This window comes from Hypanus sabinus, chromosome 7, assembly GCF_030144855.1.
Source record: "Hypanus sabinus isolate sHypSab1 chromosome 7, sHypSab1.hap1, whole genome shotgun sequence".
Taxonomy (NCBI): Eukaryota; Metazoa; Chordata; class Chondrichthyes; order Myliobatiformes; family Dasyatidae; genus Hypanus; species Hypanus sabinus.
The window spans coordinates 63,881,758-63,900,762 of NC_082712.1; the positions used below are offsets into that span (position 1 = coordinate 63,881,758).

A 19,005-nucleotide genomic window follows, 5' to 3' on the forward strand; every position below is an offset into this window, starting at 1 on the left:
GAATTGGGCTTCTGCTTGCTGGAACCACAGGTGAGATTGCAGCGTCCAGAAGCTTGGCAGTTTCAACAAAACTGCATGAACAGGTACGGCGTCGTTCATCTCTGGTCCAAATATCGTTTGGACCGTCGGGGTCACCAATTGTAGCTGTGTGCTACACGCAGCTCTAACGTAATGACACCGAGTCAGTAAACTGCAGTTAAAGAAGATTTTATTCCAAATTCGCGGCCTCGCTTTAAAGCCTCCCTGATCCTGCCCTCCCCGGGCACGGATGCTGTAGGAGGCATGTATTCACAGTCCCGCACGAGCTTTTCACTTTGTTGGTGAAGCAGACCTGGTGCCCTTTTGGGACTGGCCTTTATGCCGGCGCGCTGGCTATTCGTGAGCCGGTTTGAGTGCGCTAGGAAATGGGTCACCACAGGCCTGTATATAATTTCCATCAGGGTAATTTTACTTCTGCAGTCCCTTACTCTACCCACAAGGATTCTACATGCTCTGATCCTATATCATTTCTTGCTAAGTACTGATTTCATTTTTAACTAAAAGCCCCTCCCACTCCCCGGCTGGTGGCATAGTGGCATCAGCGCAGGACTTTGGGGCGACAGATCCCAAGTTTGAATCCGGCCGACTCCCTTGCACGCTCTCCACCCGTGCTGGGTTAAGCGTCGAGCTAGCAACTCGACCTCGTAAAAAAAATCTGGAGAGGGATGGGCTCTGCCGGGTTTCAGGTGCCCAAAACACACACCGCATGATGAGCTATCACCAAAAAGATTGGTACAAAAAAGCTTGTAATGACTGCACCCCAACTACTCCACCAGGAGTTAAGGGCACACAACACGCTCCCCTGCACACCCGTCTTGTCTTTAGAATAGGATGTGTATCCTTGCATGTTTAGCTCCCAGATGTGATCTTCTTTTAGCCATGACTATGTGGCTTACAACATTCTACCTGCCAATTTCTAACTTCACTGTAAACTCATCTACTTTACTTTGTATGCCGCATGCATCCAAACATTACACCTCCCCTCTTTTCAAATTTGTTTTCATGTTGCTTGAAGTCAAATGCTTATCCATTTGGAAACTTCTGTCTTTTTTTTAATTCTGGAGACTTCAGTCGCTCTCCAGTGCTACCTTTCCTTCTTACTTCATCCATACTTTTCCATTCTGTTCAATCCATCCCTCAATTTAAAATCCTATCCACAGCCTGAGTTATGTGATTCAGCAAGATTCTGACCCTGGTTCAGGAGGAACTTATCCCTGAACAGCTCATTCCCCACGCCCCCCGTAAGATGCCAACATCCTGTAAATTCAAACCCACTTCTCTCACACCAATCTTTGAGACATGCATTTAATTCTTAACCCTAGCTGATTCCACCTGCCTGCACTGGTGAGAAAGACTGATTTAACCCATGCCCCTCCATAAGGTCACTACTTATTCTTTGTTCCAAGGAAAACAGCACAGCCTAGCCAATTTCTCATCAATCTAACCTTCAGCTCCAACAATATCATTGTAAATCATTACTGCAACACACATAAACAAATCTTTCCTGCACCTAACCATAATCCCATTTTCTTATAGCACAGCAACCAGAACTGCACACAATACTCTGATTTTGGCTTAACCAACTGTTTCTACATATCTTACATCCTTACATTTTCTCTATCCAAGACCTTGACCACACCCTACAATCAGCTCTCTGCCCTCATGCTAATTTCCTCACAGTTGAGAACTTGTTCAAGGCTGTCTAGTCCTCAATGCTAGCTTGAAGACACCAACATGGATTAATTCACTCTGCCAGTGGATTGGGGGATTCTGCAGAGACAACATTGGTGGTAGCAGTAGTACCTCTCCTCTTTTCAAGCTTTTTGCTCGAGAAATCTCTGCTGCTGAGAATGAGCGTTGTCGCCAAAAGCCCACTCACTCATATTATGTGTATAGCTTACTGTTGTAGTGGCAATGGTGAAGTTTACCATCTGTGTTCACCTTCAATAGGCAACTTCCAAGATGTGGCAATTGCCCCTTGCTTGCCAGAGTTTTGTTAGGAACCTTAAAACTGTTAACAGCATATAGTGGATTTTATTTTGCAGGACTCCAATACAAAGTTCATTCTGTATTTTCTTTCATAATCTAGTTCAACTCCTGGAGCTTTCAGCTCCAAATGTACAATCTGCAATGGAGATGACTACGGTTGAATAGTTTTTCCCCATTTGAACCCACAACCAGCTCCATGCCAGTTGGAACCTTGATTTACACAAGATGGATCAAGTTTAGGATGTCTTGCTTAACCCCAGACTACCCTGTGAAACCTTTAGTAGCAATCAGAGTACGTAACTGATATAAAATGGAGACAAAATGGAGAACAGCTGAACTTAACAATTTTTGTTTGTCAACTCTCAGTTCTCTCGATGTTCTCTTCCTTTCAATGGCTAAAAAAACTTCCCAAGTCAGTATGAATTGCAACCACTTGGGAGGCACAATGAATATCTATACTGCATGATATCCAAGAAAAATAGGGGGGGGGGGGGGGAGAGAAGGGAGAAGAGCACAGAATCAACCACTACACTTTGGCCCTTTACACTACAGAACAGTCTTGGAAACACATCATCATCAGGTGCCATGCCCAGTTTGAGCTTTTGACTGCCATGGCCCACATACTCCAGTTTCAGTCAAGTGGATCAATTCATTAGTATTCATTTCCAGTTTTCAGGCTGCTGTCCCCATCACCATTTGTCCTTGCCTTCCTCTTGCTTAGCCAAATGCTTCCACATAGCCAGATGAAATAAGACTGTATGGGAGAAGGGTAGGATCAGCTTTCAGCAAGATTTTAGGTCAAAGCTGGCACTGGATCCTGCTGGCACCTTTGGAATAAAAATCCTATGGGCTATAAGCAAAGTTTTAAACTTGAGTTACCTGAGTGTGTTGCTGTCTTCACAGGCTGAAAAAGGGAATCAAATCTAATTGACACATAAAATTAAGTACTTTTAAATTACTCCACTGAATGAAACAAGGTTTACCATCAGTGTATGATGTACTTAATGAGGAACACCATTTGTTGTACCATTTTTGAACTTGCAAATCAAACAGCTTAATAAACTTGTTTTGAAAATAGAAACATGTACCTATAAATAGTTAGTGGTCAAAGAAACCAATGTATCCAATTTATTTCCTTTAATCTGCAAGACGAACTTATCACTTGTATAGGTTATTGGGGCCTCAAACACAAAAGGCTAATACAACACAGGAACAGGACCTTCACCCCAGTGTTATGCTAAACTAGTGAAACAATCAAATGTCGAACTAATCTTCTTTGCCCGCACTGTATTCTTCTATTTCCTGCAATTCACGTACCCATCTACAAGTCCCTTGAATATCCCTATTGTACTTGCCTCCATCACCACTCCAGGGAGTGCATTCTAAGCACTGTATTAAAAATACTTGCCTACTCATCATATTTGAACTTACCCTCTCACCTCAAATGCATGCCCTCTAGTATTAGATATTTCCAAAAAAAAGTGATACTGACTGTTTATCCACTCCAGAGAAAACAAACCAAATCTGTCCACCCTACCATATAGCAATGGCCTCTAAGCCAGGCAGTGTCCTGATAAGCCTCAATATCCTTCCTATAATGGGGCATCAGAACTGAATGCAATTCTCCAGATTAACTTAACTAGTTTTATAAAGCTGCAATGTAACCTCCTGACTCTTGAGGCAAGCACATCAATGCCTTCATTACTATCTCATTGATCTGTGTAGCCAATTTCAGGAAAGTATGAGCCTGGACTTCAAGATCCATTTGCTCATCATGACAGTTAAGGGTCTTGCTATTAACAAACAGCATACTGTTCTTTCACACTGGATCTCTCCAAGTACAATATTTCACTTTTGGCTGGGTTAAACTCATATTTGGCAGGGTCATGTAAGTAAAAACTCCAGTATTTCCACAAAGGCTTGAAATATTAAAAGGGAAAACTTTTGTTTCTTGACTAGAAGTCCATCTGTAGTGGCATACTAAAGCATGGTGTGGGGGCTTTTTTTTGTAAATACGTTATGGGTTCTGCATTCCATATCCAGCAACTACATACAAATATATTTGTTCCAATATGCAGATAAATTAAGTAATGAAAACACAACTAGAATTTTCAATTATGTTTAACAACAATGGAGAGCTTTGAAGCTACAACATGTTATTGACATCAGTGAAAGAAATAGAAACATTAAAGAAATGCAAGAACAAGAGAACCAAAACATTAAAATTTACCAAGCAAGGGATGGCAAAGCCAAATACTTCCCAATGAAAATGCCCATCTTTTCCCTGCAAAATGCCATTTAAAGATCTAACAATCTGAATTGGAGTTGGCAGATATCTGTACTTGGACATCTATGAAGCTAAACACCTCTATGTCTCTCCCTCAACAAAAACCTATCTGTTGCCAAGTCTAAAATACAAGGATATGGATATAGATTTTCAGTTATGCCATTTAACTAATGAAGAGATAGCTCTCTATGCACATCAAAAATGGGACAACCTGGACCTTATTTGGCTACAAGCCTATGGAAACTACAATATTTACATCTTATGAGCTATAAGCACACACTAAGAACAATTCAATGGAGGCACAAACCATCCTTGAATTAATCTGGGTCTTAACAGGGACCAAAATCTGAATGAACTTCCTGAACTAAAATATCTTATGGTTATACTAGCCATCTTACTTCAGAAAACATCTCAAAAAGTACCAAGAGGCACTTGGCTAATACTGCAAAACACCAAAAAAATAGGATAACATTGGATTTGAATTGCATTCTATAAAAAAAGTACTAGTCACAAGTATCAGCATTTCTAGTGCTCTGGGCCTCAATGATATTGGCATCTTTAAGTATGCTGAATGCACAAACATTACACAAAAGGAACAATACCTTATGATGAAGCCAATTGAGTTAATTAAATTTATACTTAATTAAGCCACAACTAAATGTGTAAATTAAAAGTATATATTAGATAATTAATTCTAAACATCTCACAAAATCACACAAACACACAACTCACTAAAATCAGTTCTTGGGCTGGCTGCTTGCTCTATTTCAGCCCTACTGATTAACAATTAGTTTATTGTGCCTTTCAAATTAACTAATCAGAGCCATCAGCCAGCTTCATTCCACATCAGACAATAAATAAGGCTCTCAATTGTCACCGGCACTGCTCCAGATTAGTACACTCTCCCACTTTTTCCATATGCTTTCACGCACCGTCTCAATCCAAATACGGAAGTACTGACACTAATAGATAATACAATTGTTATGCAACAAATAACCTGTTGTTATACAAACTGGTGAGACTACAATAAAACATAATGCCCTCTTGGAGGTCAATATCCCAGATGATACGAGGATAGACAAAGTCTGAAGTCTATGGATTGAATAAAGAACTTGTTTTTTTTGCAGAGGTCATTGTGGCTTTAATACACTTGCATATTAACAAGAACTGCATTTTGACAGTTAATCGTCTTGTCCCAAAAAATCATATCCAGAAAGTCTAAGTGTTAAAAGATTATGTCAAACCCGACTTGTTGACCATTTAAACCATAAAGCATTGCAGTTACCTATTATTGCAACTACCATAAAATAATGGTCAATTGTATTGCTTCCTCATTGAGCAGGATAAACTTCATTTTTCTCAACTTTAAAGCACAAAAAGCTCTATATACAAGTATGGAAAATATTGACTGCAGTCATCAACTTAAATTTACATGTTTGTTCCATGTTGATGTCAGCAGGCACAGGGTAGTCCCTGAGTTACGAATGTCTGACTTACTGACAACTCGTGCTTACAAACCAAGGAAGGAGAATGCTGTCCGCTATTTAAGTCGGATTTCGACACTGTCCGCCATTTTAAGTCGTTGCCGTTGACACTGTGTTCAGTGGGTAACTTTGTATTTGGCTTAAAACTTTCTTAGTAAGATTCACCCTGACCCCGCCCCCTTTTCCAGTCAGCTGGTGGCTCAATGAGATCAGCACCAGGCTCGAGAAAGGAGGTTCCCAAGTTCAATCCAGTGACAGACTGTTCCCAAGCGTGCTCTCCATTCATGCCAGGTTGATGTCGAGCTTGCAACTCGACCTCATAAAAAAAATACACTGCCGCCTCCAGTTTAAATTCCCACACAGAATATTGTGAAGGCTCAAATACCCAAACCCCGCACAGCCCCCACTTGTCCCATTTAAGCTGTCTCAGTGCAGTGTACTTTAGGACCCAGGGAATTTAGTTTGGTGGTCTTTAGTCTCAGGACCTACCGCCCGCAGTGTTTCTGTTCTGTTGATGGGAAGTGATCACGATCGAAAATAAAGTGGAAATAATAAAGCATTTGGAAAGAGGTGAAACGTCACTGGTCATTGGAAAAGCGTTAGGCTACAGTCAGTCAATGATCAGAACAATTTTAAAGGATAAAGTGAGAATAATGGAGTATGTGAAAGGCCCTGCCCCGATAAAAGCTATAATTATTACCAAGCAACACAGTGGTTTAATTATTGGAATACATGTGTTTAAGTGTTTTATATGCATAGAAAGGTAAAATATATACTATGTATTAAGACAAGTGTTTCACTAACTGATGCTAAATAATACCAGATGTACTTGTTCCAAATTACGTACAAATCGGACTTAAAGAGGGACTCAGGAACAGTACTCGTTCGTAACCCTGGGACTGCCTGTAGTAACCTGTGTTATCAACTCATATTTCCCCAAAGAGTGCAGACTTCAGGCTAATGTGTAAATTAAGCAATTTATAGATCAAAGACAAAAGACTGCAAATGCTGAATTTGGAACAAATACAGTCCGTGAAATATAATTTATACTACAGTTTTATAATCAGTTGTTGGATTAGACATTCTCGTTCATGGGAACCTAGTAATTGTAGCCTATGTTACGAAAACTAGTGAAGCAAACTGCAAGTTTTATAGTTCCATCAGTTAAAAAAATAATTTGTGTTCAAGCAATAAACATAAATTTTAACAACTGCCCCGTGCTTATGCAGGATACCAATCAAAACTCCTGAATATCACATATTGTGTAGAGATTTAACTAAAACTTAAATTATAAATTATTCTCTCTCAAAAAATTTATTATTTCAATCACATGTTCTCAAGCATCAGTTGTGTTGAAATTTTCTGCAAGAAAAAGGGAATAACTTGAGAACTGACTATAATGGGACAATATGAAGCATTAACACACAAGAATGGAGAAAGCAATTCAACTGTAAATGTCATCACTTTGGCTGGGTTCTTGATTATGTTCACCTGGCTACCACACTTATGATAAAATATTCCATCCACAGATTCTACAACATACAAATCATTAGACATGTGGAAAAATACACTAAACGGTGCACAGATCAAGGCTGGTGGCAAAAACTTGACAGCAGGTAGGTACAACACACACAAAATGCTGATGGAACACAGCAGACCAGTCAGCATCTATATGGAGAAGCACTGTCGACATTTCAGGCCGAGACCCTTCGTCAGGTAGGTACTAGAGATTTTAGGAAGAGAGATTAAGTAATCTTAGCACTAGCTCAGTAATGCTGGGGTCAAGACTATATTCAAACAAAGGCTCGAGTACAGATTTTAAAGACCATTTTCCTGGGCCACATCTACATAAAGGTCTTTAAAAGAATCATTGCAAGTTATGTCTGACAGACATTATAAAATTAATAACTAGAATGCTTCAAGGATGTGGTTTAACTCAGTTACACATTCCAAAAAACAAATGGTGTAAAGAAATTGTTGATAAAATTTCTCAATCCAACAAAAAAATGCTTCTGGACCACAAGATATTCCTAAAACCCAGTTCAAAGTTGAGTGGGGGAGGGAGTAATAATGGTCTGCAAGCTAGCATAAGCTTGATGGGCTGAATGGCTTATGTTATAATTTAAAATGGAATATGGAAAATATCTTACACATTTTAACCTGCTTGTGGTTTGTTAAATCACCAATCCAAGTTGTACTAAAAACATTAAGTTTTATTTGTTGTCGTATGTACAATTTCTCCAGGGAATCCACAAATTCAAAAAGCGGAGACTGACGTCGACTCCTGCCAGTTAAGACCAACAATGAGCTCGGTTAAATACAGAAAACATCACCGACTACTGGCTGCGCACAGCCCAAGGGAAAACTACCTCAATGTGGACTACCCACTTAAAACGCATCATAATTTTTCATAAACTCAAGGAACTGCGTTTCAAAACGATTGCACGGCATATACATTTATTTTTAGTTAAAAAAAAACATGCAGTTCTAAAGTAAAACCCGAAACAGGACTCACGAAAGTAACGAACCGGTTAGATATATATAAAAAAAACATCAGTTCCTCCTTCAACAACAGCTACATACTTCCTGTTGATTTCAGCTTTATTTTCTCGCTAGAAGTTGGCAACAAGTTTCAGTAAAAAAAAACATGACCAAGTTGCTTATAATTGCCGCAAAACCTTTTCGGGGCCTTCACATAATCCTTTTACGAAGAGAAACGGCTCCATTGCTCCAACCCTATGACTAATTGTTTGAGAAGCTGTTGTTGAAACAGCAGCCCTGCCAGAAAATGGTGACGATGAACTAGAGAGAAGAAAATCCTCTAAGCGATACAATGAAACACAAAAGGCAGGAGATTCAAGGCTGAACTTTTCAAAGCATGTAACTTAAGAAGAATGCATGAAATTAATAAAGGAAAAATAGTGAAGTTAGAAAGAGAGAAAAGACTCCTACCTTTAAACCGACTGCTATAAGATCGGTGACAATGCTGTAGGGAAGGAAAAGGGGAAAAAGAGAACGTGAGAAAAAAAAGTTAAAGCGCCAGTTATTTATACAGTGATATAATGAAACTTAAGAGACAAGGAGGGGTGTGGAAATAATTTATAAACTTAAAAATGGATTTTAACAAAGGGGAAAGCTTATGGAAAAGTATGCTTATGGCTTACGTTTGCAGTTTTTTTTCTTAAAAGGCAAAAAGAGAACACAGATGAAGCTACTCGAGTTAAGGAAACAGAAAAAGTCTCTAAGCTTTCATAATGGGGAAGGCGCTTCACGCCAGCTCGGTGGTGGTGTACAAACCAAACTACAATCTGAACCACGGTCGCTCGTACAAAGCGAAATAGGAGGGGGGAAAAAGCCAGAGAAGGCCATGATACTCTACCAGGAAACCAACACTCACCCTCCAGCCCCTCGCTCGTTACCACAAGTTCTAGTTGTAGACAGAACTGGCTTTGGGGGAGGGGGAACCTTTCTTTGATTAAAAAAATAAAACGTGTTCATAAATAAACATTTTTCCCCTCATATTTACAATTTCACATAACATTTCGAATTTATTTTGGGAGTTATCGTGCTATGACTAATTAATGGAACATTTTTAAGACTCAAAAGGAAGGCACACACGCACACAAAAAAAAATCAAGTTGTAGAGCGAAATTTTAATTCAAATTTACCAAACGGCTCTGGAATCTCAACATGATCAGACGACAAAATGTCACGCAAGTTTAACCCCATCAAATCATCCTAGACGCACGGTAATAAATTTAAAAGGAAAACAAGTCGGCGTCGACGAGTCTGGGCGCCAGCGTAAGCCCGCGGCCCGAGAAGGAAGGGGAGGAAAAAAAAGGCCACCATGAACTTACCCGTCCATCGCACACACGCCCGCCTTATGCTCAGATCCACAGCGAGAAGGAGCAGCGCCGGCGGCCGTTGGTGGGGAAGGGGAAGGGGGCTGCCGCGAGCTGAGCCCTCAAACACGCGGTGATGTCCGAAGAGAAGACGGCAGCGGCAACTTCCCGCCGTGAGTAATACCGAAGGGAGCGAGGCGTGCCAGAGCGAAAGGCTGACGGAAAGGGAGGTGATTGAGAGGAAAGGGACTGGGAGGGGCGGGCGAAACAGAAACTCCTCCTTCTCAAACCCTCATCCACTTCGCACTCACATTCACAAAATGGCCACCAAGCCTTGGTAACGCCGCCAGATCTGGAAACCCACGGCAACGTTTTGCTTACTTAACCACTCCGAATGTTGTCTGATGCGTTTATTTTGCATTCCTTTTCAATTGCGTAATATGAATTGTTCTTGCCCACGTACGTCGGTATAATTCCTCTTCTACTGATATTTGCTTCAAAATGTAAATATGGTTTTGTTGTTTTTGGTTCCCTGGTTGTGGAAGCAACTTTGGTGATCACCGTCTGTATCCATACACAAATACAAACAGAAGAAGAAAATCGGGGGGGGGGGGGGGGGAACTGCAGATGCTGAAGGTCTTAAATAAAAACAGACACTGCTAAAAAAAATCAACAGATCGAACAGGATCTGTTTTGCCGAAGGGTTTGACACCTGAAACGTTTATAGTTACTCTTTCTACAGTTCCTGCCTGAACTGTTGAATATTTCTGTTGTTTTCTCCTTTATGAACTCAGCTGGTAACGATAGTATTCTGGTTCCACGTTCGTTAACAGGAATAAACGTGTTTTGAGTTTCAGTAAATAGATTTAATTTGGTTTCTTCTTAATGTTTTAAATCTTTTAACAAATTCATTCCAAATTATAGCCCTGGGTGAAATGACGTTTCTATGGAATTTTTGTAACTGAGTCATTAACTGGTAATTTTCAAGATTTGTTGCAGTTTGCCAATATTGCATTTTGGAGTATTGCAAGAAATATTAAAATAGATTCAAGATTTAATTTCAGATTTCCAGTACTGTATCTGTTTCTTTGATTTTTTTTTTCATTTATTATCATTGAAACTTGTGAAGTAAGAGATTAAATTTCTTTGACTCTCAGAAGAAAAAGAGTATCTATCCCACTCCTGTACCAACATGTCTGTCCATGCCCTCCACTACTGCCCTGAATCGGAATCAGGTTTCATATCACCAGAATATGTCATGAAATTTGTTAACCTTGCAGCAGCAGTACAAGCAATATATATAAATTTAGGGGGGGAACTGTGGATTACAGAATATATCATCAAATTCGCTGATGACACGACTGTGGTGGGTCTCATCAGCAAGAACGACGAGTCAACATACAGAGAGGACGTGCAGCAGCTAACGGACTGGTGCAGAGCCAACAACCTGTCTCTTAATGTGAACCATATAACCACATAACAATCACAGCACAGAAACAGGCCATCTCGGCCCTCCTAGTCCGTGCCGAACTCTTAATCTCACCTAGTCCCACCTACCCGCACTCAGCCCATAACCTTCCACTCCTTTCCTGTCCATATACCTATCCAATTTTACCTTAAATGACACAACTGAACTGGCCTCTACTACTTCTACAGGAAGCTCATTCCACACAGCTATCACTCTCTGAACAAAACAAAAGAGATGGTTGTTGACTTCAGGAGGGCACGGAGCAACCACTCCCTGCTGAACATCGACGGCTCATCGGTAGAGATCGTAAACAGGACCAAGTTTCTTGGTGTTCACCTGACGGAGAATCTCACCTGGTCCCTCAACACCAGCTCCATAGCAAAGAAAGCCCAGCAGCGTCTCTACTTTTTGTGAAGGCCGAGGAAAGTCCATCTCCCACCCCCCCCCCCCCCCATCCTCATCACATTCTACAGGGGTTGTATTGAGAGCACCCTGAGCAGCTGCATCGCTGCTTGGTTCGGAAATTGCACCATCTCGGATTGCAAGACCCTGCAGCAGATAGTAAGGTCAGCAGAGAAAATCATCAGGGTCTCTCTTCCTGCCATCGCGGACATTTACACTACATGCTGCATCCGCAAAGCAAACAGCATTATGAAGGACCCCATGCACCCCTCATACAATCTCTTCTCCCTCCTGCCATCTGTGAAAAAGGCTCCGAAGCATTCGGGCTCTCACAACCAGACTATGTAACAGTTTCTTCCCTCAAGCTATCAGGTTCCTCAATATCCGAAGCCTGGACTGACAACTTGCCCTACTGTCCTGTTCATTATTTATTGTAATGCCTGCACTGTTTTTGTGCACTTTATGTAGTCCAGTGTAGGTCTGTAGTCTAGTGTAGTTTTCTCTGTGTTTTTTATTATTACATAGTTCAGTCTAGTTTTTTGTACTGTGTCATGTAACACCATGGTCCTGAAAAATATTGTCTGATTTTTACTATGCACTGTACCAGCAGTTATGGTCGAAATGACAATAAAAGTTGACTTGATTTGACAAAAGCAGAAATAGAAAGTAGTGAGGTAGTGTTCATAGGTTCAATGTCCATTCAAAAATTGGATGGCATAGAGGAAGAAGCTTTTCCTGAATCTCTGAGTGTGTGCCTTCAGGCTTCTGTATCTCCTTCCTGATGGTAGCAATGAGAAGAGGGCATGTCCTGGGTAGTGGGAGTCCTGAATGATGGATGTGACTCAGATTTGTGGAACATCACTTCATTTTTCATCTGAGTAGCTTCCAACCTCATGACTTGAACCTTGATTTTTTTCAACTTCCATAATCACTCCCCTCTTTCCCCATCCCATCTCTATTTTGCCATTTCCCATTCTTGTTCCCCTTTCATCCCTTATTCCCCACCCCAACCCTGCTCGTGACCAGACGATCACCTTCTACTGCTTTACCACCTCCTGTCCTTTATTCCCACTGTGTTCTCTTTTAAGATCCCTTCTTCCACAGCCCTTTACATCTTTCAATTATCACCTCCCAGTTTCAAATATTATTCCTGCTCTCCCACCCTTTTTCCTCCTTACCTGGTTTCACCTATCACCTACCACCTTTGTACTCCTCCCCTCCCCCACATTCTTTTTCTGGCTTCTACCCCCTCTCCCAGGCCTGGTGAATGGTCTCAGCCTGAAACGTCAACTCCATTTTTCTACATAGTGACTTGCTGAGTTCCTCCAGCACTCTGTGTGTTGCTCAAGATTCACAACATCTACAGAATCTCTTGTGTCTCTGATTTGCTCCCATCCAGTTCTGTTGGATTTGAGATGGCTGATAGATTCTGCTGTAGGAGGGTCAGTGGATTATTGATGGTGGGTGGGTAGCTTAGGAGATGGTGAAACCTGTTTGTTGTTTTCGCAAAGCTTCAGCGTGCTCTTCATGCAAACCACGTGCATATTTCGAGCATTTATAGGCCAGTGATTCCCAAAGCTAGTGAAGATGTTACAATTCTTGAGAATGCTTTAAGAACAAATCTGAACCTGTTTTCCTTTGTCTCACTAAAAAGCTCTTGTGATACTGCTTTGATTAGAATGTCTGTTTTGGGATTCTGGTGTTAAGCATGCAAGCAACAGGTAAACAAGCCTGTTGGGAAAAGACACATTGATTAGAGAATTTAGATTAATTTGCAGAGTCAGCCATGATGAACGTCGTCTAATGGGTAGGCCTTGACTCTGAAGAATTAGGGAAGACTGGATTACTGCTGCCTGGTGGACCATAACTTGGTGCCAAATTTAAGCTCTTCAGCTCCAAAAATTCTTTTACATGTGGCCAAATAACACACTGGATAAAATGGGATAATGCATAGTGATTTATGTTTTCTTAGATCACATCATGGACCTCTTGTTGAGTCCAGTGTTATACAGGGAGGGCATGTAGGTAGAGGACTCCCTACTTTGAAAGTAAAGATGAGATCTACTGAAAGTACTCCACAGTATCTATGGAAAGAAAAATAGAGTTAATCTTTGTCAGACCTGGAACATTAATTTTGTTTCTCTTTCCACAGATATTGCCTGACCTGCTGAATGTTTCTAACATTGCTGTCAAGAAGAGAAAGTCTGCAGCTCTTGGAAATCCGAGCAACACACACAAAATGCTGGAGGAACTCAGCAGGCTAAGCAGCATCTATGGCAAAAAGTATAGTTGACGTCTCAGGTCAAAACCCTTCATTTTCTGTATTTATTTCAGATCTTCAGCATCTTAAGTTTTATTTGTTTTGCAGACTTGTAGAATATGGCCAGTTTTTGTACATTTCATTGACTGAATTAATGATGATATGGAGTATGGTCTTCAAAGATGTGTACCAGCAAGCATTATCAATGTACTGTGGTCTCAAGACTGAAGCTGCAGTGACTGGTTCTGAAGTATAGGCAGCAGATTTTAAATGTCTTCCCTTTGTTCTGAAGATAAACTCTACTCTATTGGCAACCTTTAACATAGGAGTTGGTTGTATAATTTGAGTGGATGTGGAGGAATTCCAGCTGAACTCTAATAACTTCATGATTAGTGTTATATTCTGTGAAGTCACCATGTACACTGTGTTTCCAATGTTAGTTAACCTCCAATATATCCAATTCCAAATCAAAATTACTTCAGCTGCAGTCATCCAGTTGCAGGATGTAACAAAGATGAAGCTTGTGCACACTTAGAAGCTGAGCTCCAAATCATCATTGACATGTTTGTGGAGAATGAGTCACCCACTAAACATTCATAAATAAATGTGTTCTACCAATGCCTTCTGTCCACTGCACAACAAGATCAATAAAGTGAACCAGATAGGATTATCTGAAATCTGGTTCATCTACCTTTTATCTTGGATGCCATCATTTAACAAAGGAGGACACTGTTATTGAAATTTATCACAGCCTTTAGGGTGTTCATATTCTTTGTGAAAAATAATTGTTTGTGGATTACAACCTCAAAACTGGGCCATGAACTGTCAAGCAGTAGTGATCACTGCCAGTTGATCAGCAGCAGGTATTCAAAAGCACATTAGAGGTGCCCTAATGATGAATTCTCAAGGTTCTTCAAAAATAGTACCAGATAAACAATTTGGAGATTGCAAATTGTTGGTCTTTCCCAGGCGAGCAGTTCCTTTGTTTAGTTTTTAGTTATACTCAACCAGATCTGATGGACAGGCTACATTGATTGTGTACCCAAAACCACACTCCTGAAATAGGCACTCTGAACTCTTTGGTGGTAAAACTACTGAAAGGATGGAGAAAGCACTTTAAGCATCATCTCAAAGCTTTCTTGAAAATACATGATCCTCTCCACATTATGGTTATCCCTCATCCATTACCAATTAAGATGGTGAATAAACATTTGAGAGTAAAGAAAATACCTGGTAAGTGAACAGTCACAGCTGATAATTTCAAGGATTACAAGTGAGGGAAAAATGCCTCATTTCATTTTTAAGTAGATGCCTTGTTAAACTGATACCATCTCCAGCCAGTTCCACCTAGCTCCATTTTACTGCGTCATCTCCATATTCCTTTGTTATCTTACAATGAATCTACTTAAAAATGCAGGCAGAAAATACATGTGGTTTTCTAGCTGCTGTGTTATCAAAGCTCTATTCAGTAGCAAGACCAATTTTGTTATCTCCCTGCAATAAAGGCCAACATTCCATTTGCTTCCCAGATTTCTTGCTTTACCTATATGCTACATATCTGATTTTCTTGCAAATGTACATACAGGTTTTTCAGAAACTAATTGTCTCACACCACTTAAGTGCTATCATGAGGAAATCTGCAGATGCTGGAAATTCAAACAACACACACAAAATGCTGGTGGAACACAGCAGGCCAGGCAGCATCTATAGGGAGAAGCACTGTCAACATTTCGGGCCGAGACCCTTCGTCAGGACTAACTGAAAGGAGAGATACTAAGAGATTTGGAAGTGGTGGGGGGAGGGGGAAATGCAAAATGATAGGAGAAGACCGGAGGAGTTGGGATGAAGCTAAGAACTGGAAAGGTGCTTGGCAAAAGTGATACAGAGCTGGAGAAGGGAAAGGATCATGGGACGGGAGGCGTTGTTCCTCCACCCTTCATCATGAATCCACACTCGGGTTGGAGTAACAACACCTTATATACCGGCTGGGTAGCCTCCAACCTGATGGCATGAACATTGACTTCTCTAACTTCCGTTAATGCCCCTCCTCCCCTTCTTACCCCATCCCTGACATACTTAGTTGTTTGTTTTTTCTCTCTCTCTCTCTGCCCATCACCCTGCCTGTTCTCCATCTCCCTCTGGTGCTCCCCCCTCCCCCTTTCTTTCTCCCGAGGCCTCCCGTCCCATGATCCTTTCCGTTCTCCAGCTCTGTATCACTGTATCATAAAGATAACATCATCTTTATGCATGATGTGATAGAAAAGTAATCAGATATCTGTTAAGTACTTTGGTTTTGTAAATCAAAGTGCTATCTTCAATGACATGCCAATTAGTACATAATATGGACATCATTTGGACAATCTTTTTAAGTTATTCCAATAATTTACAAACTGCACAGCCCTCGATTGGGAAAGCTGATGCTAAACAAATGGTTAAGACCTGCTTCAATGCTGCTTAGTCCATGACTTTCCCTGGGACACTGCTGTTGACCAATGTTAAAGAGTATTCCTAAGATAAGTTCCTCGATTATGCTCAAAATCTTCCATGAAGATTTCAAGAAGGAGCTAGATAGGTATCTTATGGATAGGGGAATCAAGGGATATGGGGACAAGGCAGGAACTGGGTATTGATAGTAGATGATCAGCCATGATCTCAAAATGACAGTGCAGGCTCAAAGGGCCGAATGGTCTACTTCTGCACCTATTGTCTATGATGACCACCATCCACAACTCCCACTATCATCTTATCCAACCTCCACCTCCTTTGTAAAATTGATGTTATTCTCTTTTAATATACTGATTTTCCTCTTCCCATACTCCCTAGAATCATCCAGACTAAGCCTGTCTCAACTTCTTCAGTCACGTCCTAGCATCCTCCTCCAGATCCTCTCACCAGTCTACTCTCATGTTCTTTAGTGCCCTACTTCCATTATTTTTTTCCTTCCCCTAACCAACACCAACAATCTTGCCCCTCACATACCTCATCCCAGTCATTGTAACAGATCCTAGAGGCAGGCCTATCATGCAATTTAAACATTATGCAATGTGGGAATCCAATCTGACATTTATTTCTCCAATTTAGATCTTGAGGAACAGCTTTGTAATTTTTAAATTGTCGGCCTGCATTATTTTTCAAAGCAATTTAAACTTTTCAAACATTAGTGTGACAAGGCTCTTGAGAGGCGCTTATAAAATGAGATTTTAAAAAAATCAAATATTGTTCTCTCTTCCACAGCAGATTGGGTAATGACAAGACTTTTCTCAAACAATGTCCATATCCTCACCGCGTCGAGAAGCCTGAAACTAGAGGTATCAGTTTCTCAGCTTAAATAGCATGATACCATTCATCAATTCTTCAGGTGAAATGATCTATTTAACTATTCGGGGATGGAAGGCAATCTTATATTGTTTTTCTGACTTTTCCTGGCTGGGCAGGGACAGAATACGGACAACAAAATTCAGAAGTATTTTGAGTAAGGCTTTGGTTGAATCAAACACTTGACATACACTGAAAAGAAAATGTAAAATGTCAGGGTTCCTGGAATGATTGGTGAAAGGGAGACACAGGACACCAATTTAGAATCAATTATTCTTCCAGGTGGTTTGGAACTGGCAAGCACCTGCAGCCTAGCAGACAAGGAAAAGACTTTTGGAAGAATGAAGTAAGGCATGCCAATTGCATGTTTAAGCATGCATTGCTCTTATTAAGAAGCAACACAACAGTTATTCAGGATTAAATTGGTAATTGGTTTGTTTTTGTCATAAATGCTGAGATACAGTAAAAAGCTTCTGTTTGCATCCTATCCAAACAGATCATTCCGTACATAAGTATATCATGGTAGTAAAGAGTGAAAAAAATGCAGACTATAGTGTTACAGTTACACAAGGTACAGTGCAGGTAGACAAATGAAATGCAAGGGCCATGACGAGTTAGATCGAAAGATCATCTTTTATCATGTAAGAAGCCCATACATGAATCTTACTGCAGTGTGATAGAAGTTGTCTTTCAGTTTGGCAGTACATGTTCTCAAGATTTTGTGCCTTACCCAATGGAAGGTAGGGGTGGTAGAGAGAATGACTGCACATTGAGGGATTCTTGATTTGTTGACTGCTTTCTTGAGACAGCAGGAAGTATAGATAAAATCAATGGATGGAAGGCAATTTCTTATGATTGACTAGGCTACATTCACAAATCCCTGCAATTTCTTGTGGTCTTGCTTGCCACACCAAGCTGCAATGCATTCAGACAGGATGTTTTCTATGGTGAATTTATTAAAAATAGGTGAACATGTGGAATTTCCTTAGCCTTCTGAGGAAATAAAGGTGCTGGTGTGCTTTCTTGGCCATAGCACCGACATGGCTGGACCAGGACAAATTGTTGGGAATATTTACACTTAGGGATTTGAAGCTCTCAGCTATCTCCACCTCAATGTCTTTGATTTAGACAGGAGTGTGTACTCTACCTTGTTTCCTAAGGTCAATGAGCTCTTTTGTTGGCATTAAGGAAGAGGAGATGAGTTATGATTAAGTGCCAAGGAGATAGGTATGAATTGGTCTGTGCAAGTGTGAGAGACCTTGTGCTATTGGGTGTGTACACACAGATTTCATCTCTTTTAAGGATACTACATTAACTGTTGCATCCCCTGTCTCCTGTCCAAGACTGTAAGTGTATTTTGCCTGACTTGAATGGAATAGACAAATGAATTAGATATGTAGTATGGCCCAGGCAAAAAAAAAACTAGTAGCAGCATATCAGTATATGAGCCCTTACGGCATCATATGTCACTGGTGTTCAAAAGGATTGAAGGTGCACTGCTCTTGTGGCTCTGGGAATGTGGCTTACTGGGGAGGAATTTTCTGAGTTCCAAAGATAACAAAGAAACATGTCAGGTTTTTATTTTGTGCTGAATTAAGATTGAAAAATACTGACGTCTCTTACCAATATGGTTTATTATAAGTTATGCTGGCTGCCATCACGACTTTGGCCAATTACAGTTAGGAAGTGAAGGATTTTCTATCTAATTGACTAATATAAACAAGAACATCTGTTACATGTTAAAGTAGTGGGAATAATAAAGTCAGAGAAAGGTTTTCCGGAGATTGCAGCATTCATTGGAGATCTTTGCAAGTGCATATGTGTTATTTTCTTCTCACAACACTGGGGTTAATCTTCATCCTTCACTACTGCAATGTTGGCAGTAAAAACCTCAGGGCAAACTATGTAATAAATTTAAT

The 19,005-nt window shown here is 40.5% G+C and overlaps 1 protein-coding gene across 5 annotated transcripts in view; it reads right to left on the bottom strand.

Moving 5' to 3' along the window:
• Positions 1-9,840, bottom strand: part of ptbp3 (polypyrimidine tract binding protein 3) — an 82,370-nt gene extending 72,530 nt beyond the window's left edge. For 2 of the 5 annotated variants that reach the window (XM_059974834.1, XM_059974833.1), the window contains exons 1-2: positions 9,657-9,840; positions 8,752-8,785 (exon numbers count right to left, since the gene is read on the bottom strand). In XM_059974834.1, the coding sequence (XP_059830817.1) occupies positions 8,752-8,785; positions 9,657-9,664 (42 nt within the window). In that variant the 5' untranslated portion in view covers positions 9,665-9,840. The remainder of the gene's footprint in view (positions 1-8,751; positions 8,786-9,656) is intronic. The other 3 variants (XM_059974838.1, XM_059974839.1, XM_059974837.1) reach the window with 3 other exon arrangements.
• Positions 9,841-19,005: the final 9,165 nt, after the last annotated feature.